The sequence below is a fragment of the Cariama cristata genome, unplaced genomic scaffold (assembly GCF_000690535.1).
Source record: "Cariama cristata isolate BGI_N322 unplaced genomic scaffold, ASM69053v1 scaffold2275, whole genome shotgun sequence".
In the NCBI taxonomy this organism is placed as follows: domain Eukaryota; kingdom Metazoa; phylum Chordata; class Aves; order Cariamiformes; family Cariamidae; genus Cariama; species Cariama cristata.
In genome coordinates, this window is record NW_009617961.1 from 74,857 (window position 1) to 99,245 (window position 24,389).

The 24,389-nt window shown below is 38.8% G+C and overlaps 1 protein-coding gene across 1 annotated transcript in view; it reads right to left on the bottom strand.

Annotated features, from left to right (window-relative positions):
* Positions 1 to 10,646: 10,646 nt before the first annotated feature.
* Positions 10,647 to 24,389, bottom strand: part of GRIN2A (glutamate receptor, ionotropic, N-methyl D-aspartate 2A) — an 80,992-nt gene continuing 67,249 nt past the window's right edge. The window contains exons 11-12 of the mRNA XM_009700672.1: positions 14,035 to 14,273; positions 10,647 to 12,437 (exon numbers count right to left, since the gene is read on the bottom strand). Of these exons, the coding sequence (XP_009698974.1) occupies positions 10,647 to 12,437; positions 14,035 to 14,273 (2,030 nt within the window). The remainder of the gene's footprint in view (positions 12,438 to 14,034; positions 14,274 to 24,389) is intronic.

Here is a 24,389-nt window from a genome sequence, read left to right on the forward strand (position 1 = left end):
CAAAACATGTGGCTGTTTAACACCTTTCAAATCTAATCAACTACTAATGAAAAACAAAGGTAAGCCTTATTCATAGATGATGCTTCACCTTGTGCCATTTAACAAGGAAGACAGACAAGAATGATACCATTGTTCATTTTCATATCAATTGGCAGAAATTATCTTTATTAGAAAAATGAAATTTTCATATATTTACAATTTTTACATCATGTTATACTTGGCACGTGTGTTTTTCCCAAATAGTTATATACATTTCGGTACACACAGACATTCGAGTCCCCCATTCCCTTAACGTTTTTCTACATATTTAACAAAAATGAAGAACACAATACAATTTGTAAGACAACCATAATAATTATATATTTCTCTATCGTAAAAAGTTCAAAGCAAACACTTTTTTTTAGATATGTTTCAAAATATTTATACAGTATTAGCACTCACTCATGCACTGGGTTCAAATATGGTCAGGGTGGACTGCTGTGAGACGCTACGCATACCGCGGGAGAGAAGCGTGTGCCTCCCAGCTCCTTCCAGCTGCGCTGTGTGCTGTTGGGTGGATCCAACGGCCACCAGGACTCCAAAGGCAGGGAGCGATGGGTGCGGGGGTAGCCAGGTGTATGCCTGCCTCTGCGGCACGACAGGTAAAACTGTCTGTGTACAGACACTTGTGTGTTAAAATTCATTTCAGTTTGCTAAACCTATCTAATAAAACAGGCAGTAATTGGAATGTCAAAACTAGTTTTTAATTACTCTCTTTTCTCCCAAATCCTTTCTTTTGAAGAATCCATTAGGCTACGAATCGTATAATGAAATTCTGGATTCTCTTAAAAATTAATTATTTTATGCTTGATTCCATTTCACTAATATTCTTTTATTTCTACTCTAACATCCTGATTTATTTCCCCAGGTGTTAAGAGGTCTTCAAGCCTCTACTATTGTTTGCTAGCAATTGGAAATTTATGACTTACCCTTTGGTTTGAAATATTACGCTCTCGAGAGTGTTACAGTAAATTGCACTAGTAGATAACAGAAGCGATAGGCTTTTTAATTTACTGTGTATGGAATCAAATGGTTCCAAAATTTCTGGTAAGGTGTTATTTACGGAATGCAAATTTCTTCTACTGCAGTGTAGATTAGTGCTCCGTGTAACCGGTACAAATTAGTACACTTGGAGTTTTTTGTCCCCCAAAGAATACTTTTCCAACTGTACTAATAACTAGTTTTCTTTCTGAGCAAAATCCTAAGTTAATATAGTGAATTCTTATTTTCTCATGATACAGATGAACCTAAACTGCTCTTAGGTTGATGATGACTGAAGATCCAATACTAATTTTCAGTTACATCTCATTTTTCAGAATTCAACTGCAAATAACTTCTAATCAAACTCAAAATAGCAATACATTACTTGAAACTGTTGATAAATTGTTGCAGAATCTTTGTCACAATGCTGAATTTTGTCTTGACCCTCATTCTCCCCAAAAACTTTATACATATACATATATATAAAGCTTATATATAGCTTATATATATACATGTATGTATACAAAGACTAATCAGGACAACACGTTAAATTTACATTATTCAAGTAAACAGGTAAAAGTGTTTTCAAAAGTGTAATTTGAGATTCTAAAATATTTCTGGTGGTTTTTGTTTAGCAGCACAGAAATATTAGTGTTTCATTTAAGCCAGCAAAAATCGTTGAACAGGATGAAAGGAAGCATGAAATGCCCTTCAGGTTTAGTGTAAATTTGAATCTGATGAATTAAAATTAACATTATTAACTCACAGGTGAAGTCCTTCTGAGAGAACCTGAAACGTAAGGATGCAAATTTTGCATAAAAATAGCATACTGAGTTAAGAATCAGGTAGGAGTTTGCCTAACACATTAATGAATTCTGTTTGTACCTTCTGGTTTCAACAGGGAAGACACAAGATATACTGTGCATGTGGGTGTGAGGCGTGAAGACAGAGAGATCAAGCTGTTCTTCATCAGTGCAAAATGGACTTTCTGAAATGAGTAAGACTATTTCAAAGTATTATAGCTGATATCAAGTATAAACTGTAAACAGTTCTTATTAAAAATTGCATTAGTTTCCTTCCTACGTGCACACAATTTTGCGTGATGCAACTTCCGCACCTCTGCAACACGCGGTTTGGTTTTGGCTTTTTTAATTCTGAGCGTGAACTGCACTACAGATCTTATCTCCCATCACTCACTCGCACATACCTATTTAAGCCAAAAGGTGTTTTGCCTACGTTTGGAATCCAGACCTAGGCCAGGTAAAACTAGCTAACCAAAATTTTTCTTCTTGCAGGTGAAGGACTTGCAATCAAGTTCTTCTCCAAGACACACTTGCAATGAACTGTAGGCAAAATTTGAGCCTACAGAATTCTCTGTTTCTCAGTTAAGCTGGAAAAATTACTAACTATCCAACTCTCCCTTTGGAAAAAAAGCTCAGAAATTACTTCAATCAAATGATTCCAAGGTATTTTTTTGTCATAAGTTTTGGTTAGAGCACTGTAAATTTAGAAAAGCAGCCGAATACCACAATCATCTCATCAACAACAAGCTCAAAAGTGTGCACATCACAAGAGTGGTTCTGACAAACACCACTGCTAAATACTGCCTCTGTGTGCAAAACCAATTTTGAAAACTGCCCAGTCTGCATGGAAGAATAGATGGGCGGCCACTGGTGCTCACACCAGCTGACCTGTCCTGAGAATGTTTGGTTCTTAGGTATCCTTCCTCAGCTACCTTAAGTAACATGTTTAATGGCCAGATGTGGATCGCGTAAGCTGACACAGAATTTTAAAGTCAGTCTCCAGGCCAATAGACCCGCTCTGGCCATGAATTTTCAAAACAGTACGAGAAGACGTCCTTTTCCTATGGCCTTGCTATTTACAGTGAGTATCTTTTCCAGCTCTTTCCAACAGGAACTCTCCTCTGCTGTATTTTCATGTGTCCTAGCACAATGCAGTCCTGATCCCAGCAAGTCCTTTAGCCTCTTCTCTAATAGGTATCAAACACTACAATAAATGCTGCTGGAGGATTTGTGGATGTAGGAGGTTTGAAAAAGAGAGAAGAGAATCACTTAAAATAACGCACTGCTGAAATGTGTCCCACGGCTTTGGGAGATTACTCACACATGACTAGGTTGGAAAGTGTATGCACGCACGCGTGTGTATACTGTATATATATTTAGCTTAACAAGTTTAAACTATTAATAAACAGCTTCTTATGGTATTTGGTAATTAAAATATCAGGCTTGTATCATTCAAAATAGTGCAACCTACATAGCAATATACAGGAAAATTACACACATTCCTATTACCTTTAATATGCTTGTGCATATCAAGATGACAGGATACTCTTTTCCATAGGATTAACCTTTTGCATATTTAATTATATTCTTTGGCCCATTTTCCTGTGAAACCTCGTATGACAACATAAAGACTTTGGCTTTTAAAAAAAAAAACCTCCCACTTTTTCAGTGACTTTCAGAAACTTAAGTCGAATTCAAATCACTTCAGTTAAAAATCATCATTTCCTCCAGAAATACACCCCGCAGCCTGTCACAGACCCCCTGTTAGTGCAGATAACTGTGCACCTCCAATTTAATTTTTTTTCACTTTTGAAGATCATTTACACTTCAAATGTTGCACAACACATCCTCCAAAATTTTTCTCAACTTCTCTAATCTCGTCCCAACAGGGAACAAGAAAAGTCTCCTTCCCCAGTAGGATGGGAAGGCACAGCAACCTCATGAGGGCCTTCAGCTGCATCACTGTGAGTCCAAACACAGGGATTACAATGTGAAACAGAAGCCAAAATATATTTCCAAAAGGTTTTTGCCATCAAACACCCTTATTAAACAGGCTCAATAAAAAATTATCAGACTAAAGAATCCTGTAGTAATGATGTAACACAAATCTCTTCAAAACGGATATTCTTATGCACTGCAATGCACAAAACAAATTAAATAAATGTATTCTCATAATGCATTTTCTGAGGAAAACATATCATTTCTTCTAATAGTACTAGAAGTGCAAAACAAGACATTCTCCATTAAAATTTCATGTCACTGTAAATATTACCATTTGCCCACATTAAAGCTTAGTACCATTTATGAGAAGTGAGGAAACCTTCATCAATTCCCAAGCAAAGTATCATCTCACTTGGAACTTTACAGTGCACTGAATAAGTATCACAATATTTATTGGTATTTATTTTCACAGTTTTCTAACGTGCACATAGAAATATAATTTTTGAAAGATATTAGTGAAAACAAATACTAATACAAAAGGGAAAGGACAAAACATCTAGGAGTATAACTGCTTATCACCACTACTTTTTAAGAGTTGGAGAGTCAAAACCATGTCTCTTTTAAATATGTAATACTATATTTAGTGTGGTTATCTACTAATAAAGGTATTGCACGACAATGTTACAGCATGTTTATATTCTCTACTAATTTAGCTTTGTTTTCAACACAGGTAAAGAATTAAGCAAAAGGAGCAAAAAAGTGTCATTTAAGTGCAAAACAACAAAAACCTGGTAAATAGTGAGGTAATTTAATTTTACTTACATTATTTCTGGTCCTTAAATTATAGATATGACAAAATCATCACAAGATCAGCAGTGGATTCTTACAGCTGTTAGATCGGCATTAATTTAAAAAAAAAAAAAAACAAACACAATTTCAACCACAGCAGATATATTCTGCAGTATGTAACAAAAAAGCTCATGAATCTGTGAGAAGAACTAAGTGCATTTTCACTGCATTGCAGGGCGATGCACAGTTGTAATCCTGACTTCCAAAGTTGCAGGACTTTGGAAGAGCACATATTTTTAGAAAGCATATTCTTTACACAGGTCAAGAGAAGCAGGGCAAAAAAAAAAAAATTAAAAGCTTGACCGAGGTGAAATAAATGAGGAGCTTATTTACAAAGAGTGCAGTAACCCTCCCCAGCAGAGCAGAGAGAAGCAAGGCAGGGTTTCTGCTCCCATTTAACAGGGCAACAGACACCAGAGAGCACAACCAACCACCTCTCCATCCCACAAACATCGCTGCGACACTGTAATGAGGGTGAACATGGGATTAATTCCACAATGAAAGCTGAGCATCGACAACAATTTTACACTATGTACAATATGTGCACATCAGACAGAAAAGTCTGCATGATCAGAGCGATGTAAGAGACGTGACAGTCTTGAGGCTACTCCCATTTAACCACAGCTTTACAGGTGACTCCAGCCAGAGCCTTTCCTTTATCACACCAGTCACCTCTCTGCACTTGCATTTACATCCACAAACAAGTACACAGCTGTGATTAAACTGTGCTCCCTCACAGTGATAGTAAATACTAACATGTTGCTAATACATTTAAAGAAGACAGTACAGGTGAGTTTGGGCAGGGAAACGGATCGTATCATAAGTCATACTGTAAAAGGCCTTTATGCTCTTTCAGAAGTTTCTTCAGCACTGTTATACTTTGAAGGCTCAGCTCTCAGTAGGAAGGGAGTTTAGAATAAAAAAATAACACTGGTTAAGCAAACAATTTAAGTGTATCACTGGAAAACTCTTTCTACATTGCAAACCAGATTGCCCTATTCAGGAAAGATATCTACTTTAAAAGGACTTTTGAGCTAAGATAGGACTAGAGCTGGGAAAGGGAAAGTTTAGCAAGGGAATGTATGACACTCCATCTTGAAAGAAGCACATGGTGTAATGATTAACACGTAACACAATCTAGCCAAGCCACAGGATAGTTACTGTTCTATATTAACTAAGCGAGGATTTCGCCATGAAAGATCTGTTTTCACTAAGTTCTATATATCTAACATCTTAAATGCAATGTAAAACAACAAAAAGATTCACCTCTTGAATTCTTCCTACATCCAAGCTGAGTCCTAGACCCTTAGATTGGTACCACAATTCCTGTTCTCTGTTGATGAACCCAGCAAGGGAAGGAATAGTACCAAAATCTTCCCCATCACTAAGATGCATATTCTACACTGCAGAAACATGAAAATAGCAAGTTATTCTACGAGGAATAGGTTCTGACACTTTTATTTCATGCTGGATAGTCACATGGTATAAAGAAAACGATGATACTGACTAGACTGGGAGTACTGCAAACCCCACAACTGACAGGTGCTACCTTAGCAACTACTTGCATAAGCACAGAAACCTATATGCACCTGCAAGGTTTACCTTGGTACTCACTTGCAGATTTAACTATCAGATTTTTGAGGCTGGGGTTAAACAGACTGTTACTTTTCTAAGCCCACCTGAGATGTCTAATTTGGGAGCCTAAACGTTCTAAAAGGTTAACAGAGAGAGGTAAAATCTTTCAGGACACATCACATACATAACTGCTCCTAAGCCTTCAGTGCTCTGACCTACCATCCAGAGGGAGCTTGCATGCGCTCTCTCTCTCTCCCCCACACACACTGGCAACAGAAAGACCTTAGCCTTCCAGCACAGAGACCCAAGCTACATGCACAGCTCTAGCTTTGCTTCCTTTAAAACTATGTAAAAAGATTTATTTTACCAGGAAAAAAAAAAACACACACGCTCCTGATTTCCCTTGTGAGTCTTATTTCACCTTCTAAGTGTTCCCAAAAGATCACAGAGAAAGAGACACGAATTTATGAGATGCTGCCAAAACACAGTGAGCTGGCGGTGGTTTGGTTTCTGCCTGTCCACAGCACTCTTTCTCCTAACCAAGCTTCTTAGCAGAATAATGAATTCTGAGCAAAAGCTGCAAAAACATTAAATGAAATTTTCCAGAAATACAAAAACTCTTAATTTTCCTTAATTTTATCTTACATATTAAAATATCTTATTTCCATGCGTTTAAGTTAGTGGGTGGCTACACTGCTCTAAGAAACACAAGCAGAACACAAAATCCATTTGAAAAGAAAAAGGAAAATTTACTGTAGTGAAAAGGGAAAGACAAAAACATGAAGAAATTCTACAATGTCTTCAAAAGAGGAAAAAAGCAAGAGGCAGGTATGTCTATGTAGCTGGTTTTACCTCCATGTACCTACTCCATTCCTCAGCAATTCAATATCCTGCCTCCATAAAAGTTGTCGTCCAGGAGCAGTGTAACACTACAGGACATGCTACCAAGAATGGCCCATATCATTTACAGCCTGATCCAGTTCCAGCTGGAGTCACGGGAAATCTTGGTGACAGGAATGACCAACAAACTGCTAGAGCTGTAATCAGGAAAATGTAACAAGTCACCAGCACCATCCAGAAAGGTACAGAAAGGATGGCCACTTATGCAGGAAGATTCTTTTCTCCTCTTCAAGAATAGCAGCAGCTAGAGTGAGAGAGAGGGAAATACAGAAAGTCTTGATCTCAGTTTAATTGAAAGTCAGCGCAAATATATCAACAAAGCTCAGGCAATATTCAGAATTCCACGTGCTCTACGGCTGAGCTTCACAAGCTGTGGCTTGTGGCTCTACTGTTGAAGATTTTTCTTCAACTTCTCAGCAGCTTCTTCTTTACATGTATACATCTGCAACCACACCAGCTACTCGCCTACAACCCTACTCTTCAGCCTTTTCTTCCCCCTTTATTCACTCCTATTATATGCCAAGATCAAAACAACAAAAGCATGCAGATTCTTATTCCCTCTACTTTCAGTATCTGTTGGGTTTTTTTTCTCCTTTAAGGCAGCATCTTTTATTTCCATGTGAACAACTGCTGTGCAACAGTATCAAGACTTCCCTCTTTCTCTTAAATTTGTTTTGGTTTAGGGAAGGTGGTTGTATTGCATATTTGCAGCTAATAGTAATAAATATCTACAGTCACCAGAAATCTGCTCAAATCAGAAAAAGCAAACACTGCAATATATTTCTTTATAGCTAATTTGTTTGTACATTTCACAGAAGGATAAATCCACCTGGGTTTAGGATGTTTACGTTTGGATCTCAACAGTTTACTTAGAAAATGTTGTAAATGGGAATTTTTCTTTCCCACAAGTTCACATACAGTACTTGTCTATGTATTGAATTATGTGTGTCTGGTTAGATAGAGATGATGATACAAAAGACTTGGAGCGATCAGCAAATATTTTGAGAGCTTTAAGAATATGCGGAAGACAAGAACCACCACTGAGTTTTCTGATTCACTTGGTAAAATTCTCAGCCACTTGCATGGCAGTTTTTGGTATGATATCAGCAAATATCATATCTGCTGAAACACACTAGATAGTTCAAAATACTTAAGATTTTACTTAATATACTATGTTTTGGAAAGGAAATTAAAATTTGCCTGAAATATGTTTATTAAACCCCTTATACAATATTTATGCCTTCAGTGCATTTGCCTTCCTACAGACCTAAGACAAACAGTACACCTATGTCTTTGGGAAAAAGTTTTGGTTCATGAAAAGTAGTGTTCATCCCATGAACACCCTTTCCCTGCTTAGCTCAGACAACTGTTCCTAAGAAACATGAATCTCTCTAAGGGCAGGTAAGGATCTTCTGTTCATAAAAGCCACATCCAGTGAGAAGCCAGAAAGCATACCATATGAATCAGGGCCAATAATTGTGACCAACAAAGAATACTCAAAACATATTTGCTCCGGACAGCGTACGGATACCACCCATACATATGCTTTCTGAACATGTTTAAAATAAAGCATACTGAGATTTTTGGAAGCTGGAAAGGGACTCTCAAGTCCAAATCTCATTACATTTCATTCCTTCAAAAATATCATCCTTCACCATCATGGTGAATATACAAATACATTTGTAAATACCAAGAACTCATTCTGGACTGTTTGGTAGTTAAAGTCAGCTTAAATCTGTTTAATAAAAAAATTGTAAAGAAGCTGTATTTTGTCTATCCCTGTACATCACTTACATTATCTCTAATTTGCAACTCTGCTCTGTGGCATGCTATTCCAAATTAAACAACCTGCATAGTGTACCTCTGGCATGCAGGTACTACAGTTACAGCCGACAGGCATGATTCTATTGAAAAGAGCTTCAATTTAGAGAAAAGTTAGGGTCATATTCACATTTTCCAACTCACAGTGGTAATGATTTCCCTGTTCACTGTTCTTCAGTGAAATGTAGGGAATAACGCTTGACTAATCTAAACTTCATCTACACAAAAAACCTGAAGCAATCTTCAAAGTAGCAGGAGAATGGGAAAGCATCACCTGTGGAATGCTCTCAGTATTTAAATATATTAGCAATTATATTTACTTCTTTAGTTTAAATTAAATTTACAGCTGTACACTCTACTCATTAAAGGCTTCCTTCTCTTCCCTTCCACACTCCCTTATGGTTAAAATCTAGTGGTTGGTTTGTTGTTTTGTGAATATCTTTGTATACCAGTAAGTGATAATAAAGATACTGTTCCTTAGTTGTGTGTGCATGTATTCAATTTATATAACAGACTTGACCAGAGAGGTTAAAAAAAATGGTCTGATGTTCAACAAATATGCACAATATTCTGGAAGGAAGAAGTCTCCTAAAAAGTGTCAATCCTTTACTATGTATGCAAATAAATGGTATTGCACTCCTCACTGATTACACTGAATATATGGCTGTCGATGTTTGATACTGTATTAACAGCTTTAATATTATTAACATACAATTAATTAGATGTCACTAATACACTATGAACAAAGAAATACACTGGGTTGGGATTTGGTCTGGCAAGTGAAGGAATAAAATAAATACTATACAGCCCTGAGTAATCACCAGTAAGGGGAGAATGCAAACTTATGTATACATTAGGCCTCAAAGTTACTAATAAAGTCCACATCTCCATAGTAACTGCCATATACTGATATCTAAAAATATATACTCTGGATTAGGCAGCTGTGAAATTTCAGACACGATGACTGCAGACTTTTCAATGAACTTAGTTCGTAATGGCAAGTGCACGTAAAATATAAGAAAAGCATTTGTACATTACCATTAACCAATATCCACGGGGCTTCCTTTTGGTACACAGCAGTTCACATGTTTGGGCTTAGAGCCTTCCCATTTATTTTCTGTCAGTCTAGAATGAACATGCTAATTTTGTGCTAACATTCTGTATTTTATTTATTAAGGTCCCGGGGTTTGGGGTTCTTTCTATTATTATTTGGCTTTGAAAATTATTATGAAGCTAAAATATAGTTTTGAAAGTCTAGTTTTCTTTCTCTTTTGGATCTTATTTTTGAATCTGTGCAAATGCATTCCTAATTCATTTTGTTTGTGTCATACTACATGCATACCATATTGCTTATCCAGTACTAGGAAATCATTAAACATTTCTAAGGACAAAAGTACATTGAATGATACTTAGCAACATAAATTTGAATAACCAAAAGAGTAAAAGAATGAGATACAGAACAGCATAGTTGCCAACATATATTTGGGCTATTTCAGTACAGCGTGCCATTTATATATCAAGCGTATATAAATGGTTATTTTTTATCCTTTTCAACAAGACATATTTTAAAAGGATAGTTAAGAGCATACTAGTTTACCTATTCATGTACAAAAGTACAGTGGGAAAGGGAGAGGTTTACGTATTATTTACCATAGCAGGATACTGTTAAAGGATAAAATCTCCCTCTAAGATGGTGGCAACTATTTTTTCCCTATAGATCAAGTGTTCATGGAAAATTTAGACATCTGATTCAATGCTAGGCATTTTCTTATACACACGTCTATTGCTACAGGAATTTAAAACCCTTGGAGTTGTGTACAAGCTATTCCTATTTGCAACGTAAGGCAAAACATGCTCTGAAATGTACATGTCATTATGGATCCGACCATCCCTGGAACAGTATGATGCTGTAGACTTTATGGATGACCTTAAATAATTATCATTTCTTCCTCTTGTTGGTAATGAATATTTATAAAGATCAGCTGGACTTCGCCTAAGAGATAAGTGCTGGTCATCACGATACGAGTGCAGAAAGGGATTATCATCTGAGTGAACAGGATACAGGGACTTGCTCCGCTTACTGTCCTCTAGAGCATGAGTTAAAAGTGAGGCCTTGTTGCTCAACAGTTTGCTTGAGGGAACACTAAACATGCTTGCATATGGACTACTTTGTAGAAATTTCTCTCTTTCTTTCAAGCTTATACTACGAGAAGGTCTTCCAATATCAATTTCCCTGGACTTGTCAGCGATATTATCAAAAGAATGTTGCCTGCTAATCCTCAACTTATTTTTTTTATGATATTGCAGAGCATTATTTTGTGACCAACTATGCTCATATATTTCTTCCGGAAGTGATAAGTTCGTTGTATCCTGCAGCATCTGATCTTCTTCAATATCATAGAGGTTCCCCATCCGCAAACACGCGTCGCATTTATAGGGAGATCTGCTCGAATAGTGTCCCGCATACGTGGGCAAATTGGAAAGACAGCTCCTGCAGTGGGTGGAATTCTGTCTGTATCTATCGTTCATGTCAACTAGGGAAGCATTTTTATCTTTTAAAGTGTAGTGCTTTGCATAAAGTTTATACTGGTCATTATTTGGAAGACTGTCTTCATTATGCAAGGGAGTCCTGTTAGCAGGTTCTGCTTTCCTGTAGTTGTCACTATGATCTTGATAAACATCAGGAAATTCTACAGTTTCTGGAAGGACAATGTTTTCAATGTATTGAGGTGTGTCCAGGCGGAATCCTGGCTCCTTGTCAGCATCAATTGTGTAGATTTTATCCCGTGGAGAGCTCTGTTTGGTTTTCAGATATGTCAGTTCCACTTCACTACAGTCTTTTGGGTATTTTGATGCTACTGTCCTTTTTTTAAAATTGTCCTTGGTTTTGTGGTGCTTGTTGTTGTTTTCAGGTTCCATATGGCAAGTAGCTCGGCTTGATGTCTCTGATACATCTGAATGGACAATTTCTTCAGGAAGGTATCTTTGGCTTTTCACTGAAAGCTGCCTGTTTTCATCTGACCCGTTTTCTCTCTGGGAACCTTGGCTCTGACGTACAGATTCTTGACGTAAAGATTCAACAGATTTCCTCCAAAGCTGCCTGGGTCTGGAGTTCACTTTTGTTTCTGCTGTTACTGCAACCTCTACTGTATTTGGATTGGACTCATTCAGTGTGAGAGGATGCTGACCTTGGAAAACATAGTTGTTAAGATTGTCCTTGTGTCGATTGCCAGGAAGTGTCTGCAGTTCACTCATGTTGTCACCAAAAAAGTTGTCCTTTGTCTGAAAGGATCTGTTATCAGAAAACATCAAGTTTCCCTTATCCATGACCATGTCCATGATCAAGGAACCCCTCTGAATAAAATCAGCTGTTCTTTTGGGGGAGTTAATTCTTGAAGGATTGATATTGGTCATATTTTTCGCTGTTCGCAGTAGTTTTAACATGTTGGTTTGGGAATTGGTCAAAGTAAAGTCCGGAGACTTCTTTTTTTCTTCAATGTGTACTCCATGAATGCAGCTGTAAATACCCTGTAATATGAGTAATATAAAAAAAATTAAATCACTAGGTGTAAATTTTAAATACTTCCATTCTATTTTTAATTAGTAATAAAGAAAAATTAAAAATTGCTTATCTAATGACTGGAAAGATTAAAAGTACGTATCTACCCTTTTAGCATCTCCTTACATCGGTATGGAAGAATAATTTCTGCCATATCTGTTGGAACTATAAAGGAGAAAAATCGCCAGTATTTTACAAACCAGTGGTCTGTGTTGGCCTCCCTTGCTTATTCCAGAAAATAAGATTAGAAGGGACCCCAGAAGGTTCCCTAGTCTCATAACAAAATGTAACTAACTTTCAGTAACAGAAACTCTATTATTTTAAACCAGTGATTAAGTTACCGCTCTAAACAAGCCTGCAGTCAGGCTATTTTCTTGGAAATTAAGATACTCTTCAATTTCATTTAAATAAAAAGGCTTCTAGTCAGTGTATTTTAGCTTTTCCGTTTCCTATCCTAGTACATATGAAAAAATCAAAGCTCTTTCTAAAGCCTGAATTTGAGTTCATTTCGAGCAAAAGGCTGAAGCCCACCTTTTAACTCCAACCTCTTCAGTCACTCCTGTGAGTTCAATTGACATTTCCGATCCTGTGAACTTACAATTCTCAGAAATTTGCCTTTCAAATAAGGTTGGGGTTTTTTTCGTTGCATTGGTTGGGAGAATTTCATATGTTAAAGGGCAAAAGTATAAAGCTCAAATGTAAAACTTGGAGGTTAAAGTGTATATGCTTTTCTAGACAATCTCCAACAGGGTAGGGCAGAGTATTTTTTATCCAGTTCCAATACAGTTCAATTTATTCAACAGGGTAATTTCAGCACATTTTAAAGCAATTAGACATTTTAGTTTAATTTTCAATTCTCCTCAGCTATATAAAAAATCCAGCAAAATCGATTACCTAAAGAAAGGACTATGTATTACAAAAAAAAAAAAAAAAAAAAGACAAAAAACAACTAATTTGTCAAAAATAGTATATACCTCCCATAACTGACAAATATCAGTTATTTAGAAATGTAAATCCACTTTGGGTTTGGTAAATTTATCATCAAAACCTGTCTTAGTGTCTAACCTAACATAAATGACACTTATGTTTGATCTTTTCTCCTATGGTTTGTTCAAGTTTGCTATCAAGAAAAGTTTTAAGAAATATTCCAGTATGTTTTTAGCACTTAAAATCCACTTTAAGAAATAGACAAAACTGAGAGCTAATGTCTGTCATCAATTTAGTGTTTATTTTGTTTGGAATTTTTGTGGAAATTAATCCATTTCCTGCATCTGAGCAGCTCTACCATTTCTTCATCAAAATTTTCCCTAAATGTATTTGTTTTCAGCATTTGATTGCTGGTTACCCTGGCGTATGATAATTCATACCCTAGAATAATCCAATGGAGAAAAGACTTCCCATGGAGTGCAAGTCCATCCTAAGCCCATTGACTACTCTAGAGCATGACACCAATGCTCTAACACGTATTTCAAATGTCCAAGTGGGAATAAAGGGAAAGATAATGTTTTAGGGAGGTAGTGTTTATTCTGTCTGTTGCCTGAAGGGGGAAATGGAAGCAATACTAACCCTGCTGATTGAGAACAACAATCCTGGCCTATCTGAGCAGACTCCAGTGAAGCAGAATCTAAGTTTCCAGTAAAATAAGTGCTCCCAGACAAAGGTTATTAAACTGAGTGCCATGGCTGCTGCAAGCATGTAAAACACTCCTGCCATGTTGTCAATATCCAGCTGGCTGCTCATGACTTCATTCTTCTCATTGTGGCAAATACCAGTCAGCCACAGGGTTTCTAACTCTTCCATTTCCCCTAGGGAGAGCAAGGAGTCAAACCAGTTAGAATGCAAAAATTGCTGCTCACAGTATTCAAAAGTCTTTGCAAGTTTAAAAATACAGCACCATTTAACACGTCATTTGTGGAGCGCTTTAGTCTTATCTACTAAGGATTTGCAAATATAGCAGATTTCAACTCATAGCACCTTAGTTTCAGATGTCCTCAGATTTCATAAATTACGTGGGAAGCTGGCTGCTCTAGAAAGCACGATCTGTGATTCGGGTAAAACTTCCTTCTGCTTGCTGTAAGTAATGTGACTTGTTACAGAGAGTGGAAGTGGAGGGTTCTTGTCCCAGGGGGTTCCTCCACCCCATCCACGAGAGCTGCATTTGGTGCACATTCAGACCCAGGAGGTTCCTCTTGTCCCAGTCCAATAGGTGCCACCAGTGCTGCTCCCCTCTGCCGGTCCAGGCGGGAGGAAGCCCGTGTGTCTACTCCAGAGGTGTCGGTGCACACACAGACCCTCACAGACAGCAGTGCCATTAGCAGCACCCACACACACAAATGAAGACGGCCCCGATCATCCTCCTCCTGCCCAGCTGATGAGGACTGAAATTTGCTAGTGAAACACGCACACACTGTCACTCGTGTGATTCACAAACACACTAGTGTTTACAGACCCCTCAAACACTGGCATAGGCTAAGTCTGTGCAATATCTGTGCCCAGACCCTACATGGCCCTTACCCAGGTACTGGCTTGGACCTCGGGTCTTTCCAGAAATCCCCATCTGTCCCCACACTCATAAACACCAAACAGAAAGCAAGATCACCTCAAAACCAGCTGGGAACTGAGTTTAGTAAAGAGACGGGACAGGCTGTAGCGATCAGACACAGGGCTCAGTCAGACAAGCATCCTGACACACAGCCAGACCCTTTTATGTCTCCTCCTCTCCATTTTCCTACACTTGTTCCTCCCTGATCCACTCTGACCTCTCCCTTTCGCCCTTCCCTTAAACATCACAAAATAAATTTCACATCTTCTCACGATCCTTTTAAAACATGCCATAGGAAGTTTGTTCTTTCCTGTGAGACCAATGATAACCTTATTTCCCCTTTTTGTATAAGTTGCAACGTTCTGGCTGAACCTCTCCTGACATGTCAGGTCTCTGCTATCTCTTGTTCCCTAGAGTGTGGGTATCTGGGGTCTGATTTATTACTGTTCTTGTCTCTTGTTTTATTTTTTATATTGAACAGTCACTAACCAGATAACCTTACAATCCAGCTATCTACATATCCTTTGCATCCACATATCCCTTCCACATTTTTAATCCAGTCTCCGAGCCCAAGAAGAGGTTTTTGACTGTTAAAAGGCAGACCATCCAAACAACAAAGATTAAACGGCAGGTTTAAAAATTCAGCATGAGCAGTAGCAACCAGGTCCAGCAGTTGGCTGCCCCTGGATGCTGCACCGGGCCATCCTTGCAGTAGGCATTAGTCACATTTCCTCTCATAGTTGGCTGCAATTCAGTAATAGGTGAACTGATTCAGAGATGCAGTTTTAAACCACTTTCTGGTCTACAAGCACTTTAGAAAGAAAAGACATTATATATCAAAACTTTCTGGTTTTCTTCCCTGTAATATTTTTAAGAAAGCAATGACAATTGCCAACACTGGATGTAAAATCACCCAAAGCATTATGTCTGAAGGTTACAGTAATGTTATACTGGAAAAGGAAAACTTGACTAGCTTTACCCGTACACTACATGCAGCAAGTGAAGAAAAATCATTGTATATGACACACTGTTAACAAAGTCTATCGTGTTTCATACACAACCTGCTTTTCTATAGAAAATAACTGTCACTTAATGCTTGGATATATGCAGGAATACAGGATGCCCCTTTTCCTGCTCAAGTTTCCTTTTTTAAATTTTGATCATAACTAGTAGTATCTTTCAAATACAGTTGTTCTCCTGTCTTTCTGTTTCTCTTAGTTTTCTGTTTTCCTCCAGAGGCCTGGGTGACGCAGTAACTGCAGACCCTTCCCCCGTCACGTACCCCCAGCCTTTGCTCTCGGGGTGCCCTGGGCACCCCCCTCTGCTCTCTCCTGGCCCTCTGGACCACCTGGCCTTTTTTTTGACCACCTCCTCTGGCCTTTGGCTGCTGCCACTGCCTGCCTCCTGGGCAGCGGCAGAAAAATAAACGCTATCATCACGTGCCTGAAATAGAGCAATCCTGGTTCCTAGTTCTGGCTATGCCACACCCTTACTGCCATTAAAACACATCATTTACTTAAAGCTAAGGAAACAGATCCACTTTCTCCCTCTGTTGCATATTCTTAGACTTAGAATCTGTATTTCTCCAATGAGATTTGGCCTCAGATGAGGGACACTATCGCTCAGCAGTGGTTGCTACTGCCAACATGGACAGAGGTGTGCAAGAAACTAGAACTATTCCTGCCAAGATTGTTTTTTATACCGCATGATGTATTAATTTTCAAATGTTTAGTGTTGTTCTTACTGAAGCATTGCATGTGCATACATGCTTTTTATTCTCTTGGGGATACAGTCAGCTGAGTAATTCTATTACTGTTTTTAATGACACTGTTTCTAGAAAATACAGCAGGCAACACAGAGGGCCAGAAAGTACAGCTTTAGCTGGCTTGGTGTGTTTCCCAGCTTAGGATATAGCTTCAATTTGGGGGAAGAATTCCCATGCTACAGATGCCTAATCGTTACCCAGTGATTAGGGAATACATTTTCAGAATTGTAATCCATTACATCATTGGAGTAAAGATCAGAAAAAAAATGGCTAGAAGCTATATTGACATTTCAGCTACCTTCAAGCTAGTCTATAAGATCAATGACCTGCTGTGCAAGAGCATTTTGCAGGATAGAACATTTTGCCAGGGCACTAGGAAAACTGCAGCGCACAGATAATTTGGACGTGTGAGTTGGAAGTGGAACACAAGACTGTGATGGAGAAATTGCTTCTCGTAGAATGGAAGGAAGGAAAAAAGGAAGTAGAAAGGACAAGTACTGAGGCACTTTAGCAAAGGCGTTTCGCAAATTTATAAGAGAGTTTATTCAGTTCCTAGTTAATTCTGAGTTTAGTTTTGTACTTGAAGCATTAATTGAACCTCTACATTTGAAAAAGGCAGTGTATCTTCTCCCAGATTACAGTGCTCAATTTTCAAAATACCTAAGAGCGTCCCCAAAGAAGAAAGTAAAGCATAATGAATCTTTAAAAGTCTTCTAATCCAGGACATAGGGACAATAAATTATTAATTGTAACAGTATAGATGCTGCGCACTGTCGCTACATAGATAATTGGGGTTCATTATTGCATTTCCATATCTTAGAACATTTGGATTCCCTTTTTTCTGCTAAACCTCAGTGGACTGTTCTCCTCATCTGTCTTTCAAGTCCTCCCCAAGGTCTATGAATAAAACTCACAGAGGCTATAGAAGGGAAAAGAACCCAGATCCAAAGAGAGCACAATATTTCTGGTTTGTGCATTAGTAGTTGAAGCTCTGACAATCAGCCCTCATTACTTCCCACAGGATAATTCGAATCTCCCAAGACTGTCAAACATCAATTTGATTTGACTGCTGTGCCCTTTTACAATTCATAACAAAATTCACAAAGGAATTTAAACCTCTTTTTTATTACTGTTTCCTCTGTGTTTCTTTCCCTTTAGCATGTACATCTAAAGTAACTATTGATAATCCACTAACCTTTCCAAAAACGTCACTACAGAAACCAACCAAGCTTGCTTTGAGTCAAGATAAATGACTGTGCCCTGGCAAGCTATGAAGAACAAATCATCCCAGAGTCTCGCAGATCCTGCTGTTGCAACATCCCTTCCATTATGTCTGACAATGACAGAAATCACTGTTAATTAATACCCAAAAGTAATGCACAATTTTATAGATCACAAAGCACTGTGAATCATTTGATTGTTATATTTATGATATGATATTATCTGGGAATGGACAGTTTAGGCTGGTAATTCTGGTCTATATAAATAACTCCATTACCATCTACAGTATATATTTACATACATATGTGTGTGTGTATACACACAGAAACACAAACACAACAGTTACTAATTGAACTGTAATAACACTTCAGCATAGCTGACCCTATAAAAATGGCAAAAATGCCCAATGTGTTTATTGCTTTTCCTGCCCATTACATTTCACTCAAGGTATTTACAGAAGGCATAACATTTTTATTACAAAATCCTCAGGTATGAGGAATTTTTTAACTAGGGTGTCAATGCATTCCTCATGAAAATCAGCCACTTCCAAACTTGGCCTGGAGTTGGAATTCAAAACATTGAACTTGGAGGTTAGTTAAATTTTGGTTCAGAAAAAAAAAAAAATTTAAAAGAATCAAGTCCTTTTGGAAGAATGTTGCTGTCTTTCAAATCCTTTTCGGTAGGCTAACTTGTGAGGGGAATGTGTAGGGTGATGACACCTATAGCAGTATACTAGTCTTGGCAATTGAAAGGCCAGTAATATGGGATTACCAGGCATTGGAAAGTTCGGTCGTTTCCATGTGTGCATAAATCTAATTAGCGAGTAAGAGCTCCAAATATTCCATAAGACAGACCTTGGAAATCTAAGTCAGCAACCTCAATATATATAAATGCCAGGCCTCAATGAACCAAGTGTTAATGGAGTTCAAGTCCGCATCTAATAGGGAGGTCTCAAGTTACTTGTAAATATTGATCAGACTTATTTTAGGCTTTTTGTTTTCTTCAGACACTTACTAAAAGAAATGTAATGCCACAATCATTTCCTACGTCTGTCCATGTGTGGACTAGATTAACAATTAAATGAATAGTTGCACATTTCAGCAAAAAAGTACATCATGATCCTAGCCCAAGATTAGAAAATTAAGAGTTCCGATATATTTGACCAAAAAAAAAAATAGTGTTTATTTTCTGTTTAATATGTTCACAGTATATTTAACCTGCAAAATTCACAAATAACTGCATGATGCCTACCTTAAGATATTTTTTAAATTTCTATAGCACTGTATCATAAAAAGTCTGCCTTATTTACAGTGCAAGAATCAGGCTAAGTAAGTATTTTAAAGATCCATATTTCAAGCAGTGTTGAACCTCTGCAGTATTCACTCAAAACACAGTATGGTCTTCTCTAATAAATTGCAAAATTCTAGCCCTCTCAGTGGTAATTCAAGGCTATTTGCAATGTTCTGAGGTTACAGCAGAAAGAGTACTCGGATCCCCTTGTATTTCTCTGGGGTTTGTTCCTGTGGCTACGGTGCGCTCTGCTCCGACTGCTGTTTGCACAGAAACGCGCCGGTTGGCCGTTCTGACTGACTGAATATCCCAGAAGTGCCTGCCTTTCTACATTTTAGTGCAACATCTCTAGCGTATTTCACACTTTATCATTCTGGGAAGGAGTGATAAACTGTCCAGTGTGTCCCTGAACAATTTCTTCACAATAAAAACATCATTATCCAGCCACAGAAAAGATACAGATCAAAGGGTAGAAATCACACGCTTTTCCTCATCGCAGCCCTTAGCAGTTTTCGCAGGCTGCGGTAAGTGTTGTCTGTCCCTGCAACCATCTCCTTGGAGCTGAAAAACACGCTGCCCTTTTGCAGTCTCTTTCATTGTCTCTTGGAGATGTGTCTGCTCTCAGGAGATCTTTTAGGGGGGTTACTGGTATCCCCAGATTTCCTTCATTTCCTAGGCCCTGCATCTTGTAAGGGTCTGGCATCCTCCCTTGGTTCTCAGCTTTGCTCATTAAATCACCTTTCTGAAAGAGGCAGTGTCTTCACAAGCGATGGGCCAGCCATGAGATACTGACGGTTAAAGCTGTCAACTTGTGGGTCATTTCACTGATATTATTTCATTTTCTGAGTGTTTTTATCCTCTGTATCTACACATACACCCAGGAAGATGCACGCATACTGAAAATTACATGTTATTTATAAAAAAAAAAAAGGAAGCCCCAAACCCACATAATCTTTCCCCACATGTACTTATAGAAAAGCAGCTTGGGGTAAGATTCTTATTCCCTGTCAAAAAAAAAAAAAAGTTTCCCAATACTTGTCTGATGCCTTCCTCATGATCAGTAAAAAAAAAATAAAGTCTTTCAATATCACCCAAGTATGTCCCTAGTTACAAACTTGCCAGAAATAAGCAAGCACAAAGTTTTATAATTACATCCAAAAAGAGAACAGACTAGGACAACCTTCTTTGCTGCTTATTTAAAAAGCAAATAATAAAATCAACCTGCTGCTCCATTCCAGGAAAGAAAGCAAGACCTCTGAAGCCTGAGTGGCACCTGAGCACCTTCTCGCCAAGGATACAAATGCAGGGAAAAGTGGCAGAGATGAAGAATCTAACCCTGTATCCTCCAGATGGCAAAACCAAGAGTGTACATCGATAGTCGGTCATTAACGAGCATCAGAAGTGCTGTGTGCCTGGTAGTGCCTCCACCCCGCTTCTCCAAGTCCACAGTCACAGAGTTTTTATCCTTCTCCTCCCCACAGCTGCTGACAAGCCCCAAGGACACCATCCCAGCCAGTACAGCTGTGGGTTGAGTTTCATCCTGGTAGAAAAACACCTCCAAAATCAAACAAAGCCCATGATTTACCTCCTTTGATCTTCACTCTTGGGAAGTAAGCCAAGCCTGGGCTGGGTTTCAGTGGGACTTGGGAACACAGCCAGATTAAGCACAGGCTCATGGCAGTCCAAAATAGCAGTCGGAAGTTTGAGACATGATTTGGCTTTAAAAGGTGTGCTGGCTTCAGCCAGCCCCCAGGGGAAACACCACCACCAGCAGTTTGGACAGAGAGTTTGATGGAGGGAAATTGAAGAAATAATAGTGGACAGAGATATGATTTTGGAGCTAGCTCTACACATGAGAAATGCTTGTCAAGAAGCCATTAAATAAAAGTTACATGACGGAAGAATAAGCAGCAAAATATAAACAGTGATACAGTCAAAGCATTGACTAAATGTAAAAGGAAACAGAAATGGTCTTTATAGTAAAGAATTTACTATGTACTTGTTTTTCACTTATGTGTGTTCTCTGCAAGAACAGTTATCCTATCAGATGAGAAATTACATTAAAAAGTTGATTTTCCAATTACAAATCCTGTAAAATTAATTTTGATTCTCTTATTATCCTCCAAATTATCAAATTAAATTGCTAAATAATTTGTTGTAATATTTTTATAAGCAGTGAAGTCTATAATTCACTGAGTCCTTATTTTTCTTCTTTAAAAGACGGGTGGTTCTCTGCTCTACTTCAACCATGTAGGTTACAGCCATAGGTTCCTGGAGATAATCACTGATGGTTCACCGCCTGCCTCAACTACTACCTGTAGGTATTCCAAAGGGGTATTTTCATCAAGTTCTTATCTTAGTTTTAACCTAGTTGATTATTCCCACACACAAAGGGAGAATAAATCTATTTTATATGCCCTTTCTGGATCCAAAAAAAGATTTTTAACACTTCATGTGCTGTTCGCAAATGACCATTTCAGGATGGTTCAGAGTGCCAGCCTGTACCTTCACCTTGTCTCAAACCAAAATCTGGCACTGAGGTGCCAAGAGAACATAAGACAAACAGAAAACCTAAAACTAACTGAGGGAAAAATAATCTAATGGGAGTTTCTCTGGCAATGGCACTTCTAAAATGGGCTATTTTTCTCTTGAGCATGGGAGAGAGATGGGGTTTACACAGTGAAACCCATTGCGCAAAGGCACTTGCAGCCACCTGAGCGGTGGAAACCCCCAGTGCCGGGTGTGCCTGCAGCAATGCCAGCTCCTGCAGCAGGGCTCTCGGGCAGCTGCAACTGCATGGGAAGTCATCCTCCTCTGACTCCAGAAAACATTGCCTTGCGTCAATGACATTTGTCTGGAAAAATTAAATCTCCCCTATATCGTGTTGCTTCACACACTGCAGCCATCCCTATCTAAGCCTACTCTGCATATTCTGCAGAGGCATGCCTAGGGCAAGCAAGGAAAGGATGCCCTGCCCAAGTGGAGAAAGCCGAGCTGCAGCCCGAAGTCTTCATTGCGTTGTTGGTTAAGTACAACAGACCTCGAGTGTCAGCACATCCCCAAGGTCTGCATAAGGGGCAGGGCAGGAGGAGGCCACCCCAACAGACCACAGTGCATGTGGCAGAGCAGAAGGTGCAAAAAGGACCAGGCTAGTATGGACAGTATAAGGGGTGGTGACTCTTGCACAAATTGCTAACCTGAGGTACAGCCTGAGGAACCAGCAGGCAAGTAAGGAAAACTGATATATACCAATTATAGACCTTGAATAAAAGGGTTAAATATATACTTTAACATTGGTCAGATGTAGGGCGTCATCTTCAAAAGGCTGTGGCTGCACTAGCAGAATCGCCCGCTTGTTCAGACTGGACAAACAATAGTTTTCAAATTTAGGGACAGACTGTTTCACACACAGTCTGGTGAGAACTCCCACGAAGTGATGGAGGAGAAAGGTAGCACCCCATCACTTGGAGACCCTAACATAAAAGGGTCTTTACCCTGAATAGAGGAGTCAGAAGCCAAATGGGTTGATGTGCATTTGGTTCAATAAGCTCATCAATTTCAGTTTGACCTAGTTCTATGATCCATACAGCATGTTTCATAGAAGAGATTAGATAAAAGCACAGCAACTTTTTAAATTCAGTCTGGATCCCCCCAAACAATATCTCTTACTCTTATTTTCTGAACTATTTCCCCCTGTAAAAATAGCAAAAGGAACACAGATGACTGACAGCAATGAACTTACTGTGAGCTAATGACTGCACTCTGCATGTCCCCATTAGTTAAGGATGAATTAACAGAACTGCTAAGCACGACTTTCAATATTACAATCCCTCTAACTCTTGTTCAGCTACACAAACACCCTTCACTTATACACTCACACTCTCCAGTCACATTTGTTCCACCCACTGCTTAAGGAGGACACTAAATATATAAACAGAAAATCACTGGGATTGTGGGTGTATTCTGCCTGAGCAGCACGCACTGAAAATAAGTCCTCATAATCACGTACATATTTCCTCCTTGGTCTTTAACAGCCAGTGTGAGTCACACTGCTACACTTCCTTATAACCTAGATAGCAATTTGGAAGGCTTAAGCTAAAATATATAAAAAAAAAGCAAAGAGCTTTCCTCTTCCAGATGTAAGGGGGCAAATCTCATTTCCACAGTTACCTATTACCCCTAAGGAGTGGGAAGCAATTATCCACCCAGGAAAATAATTCTTAGTGTACTAAGCCATCCGAAAAGCACATAAAGATTAACCAGAACTGAAAGTTACTAGGAATGGGATAAGAGACTCTGTGGAAACTCAAATCAAAACTGGTTTTCTTCTTTACATCTCTGTGTCTCTAATTGCTTTAAAGGTTGCAGCTTTAAGGGTTAAGGGCATAATACAGCTACACCATCTGCCCCTCTTTTTTTTTCCTGGAGATCTCGTCCCAGACCTTCATCTGAGCTGAGCTTGTAACCTGCAGGTGGTGCAATACGATACAAAGACCTCACACGAGTAGATGCTTAACCTGGCCAGCTGGTTGATATTCCCCTACTCCTCCCCAAACTTGCTCTCTTTACCCAGCGTTTTTCTGTTCCTTGTTTCCACCCATTTCTGCTGTCATGCATGTTTTACCCCTCTATTTCTGCTGGATCCTCCACAGCTAAAGGCTCCTTGCTGTCTTTCTCTCCATCCTATGTGCACTCTGAAGCCCTCTTACTCTCACAGTCCCAAAGCAGCTTTGTCATTTGCCATTCAACAATCTCATTTGCTCAGAGAGAGAGATATAGATTCCCCTCGCCTACTATGAACCACTGATTCTTCTTCAAATCCCAAAGACGTGATGCTATAGGTTTCAAAAGCAACGTCTTTCAAACTACTTTGCAGGATATTTTTAGAGAAGTACCACTCTGGTTTAAATGGCACCATGAAGCCCAAGCCAGAGGAGTATTAGCAATACCTGGGCCTTCAGAAAGCTCACCAAAAGTTCCTACTATTGGAGGCTGGAGGAACACGGGTGCCTTCACAAATGTTGCAATCCAGCAGTTATAGACTTGCTAAATTACACAGGCTGTGTGCCTGAGCCTTTACCGCACTTACCAAATGGCAAACTA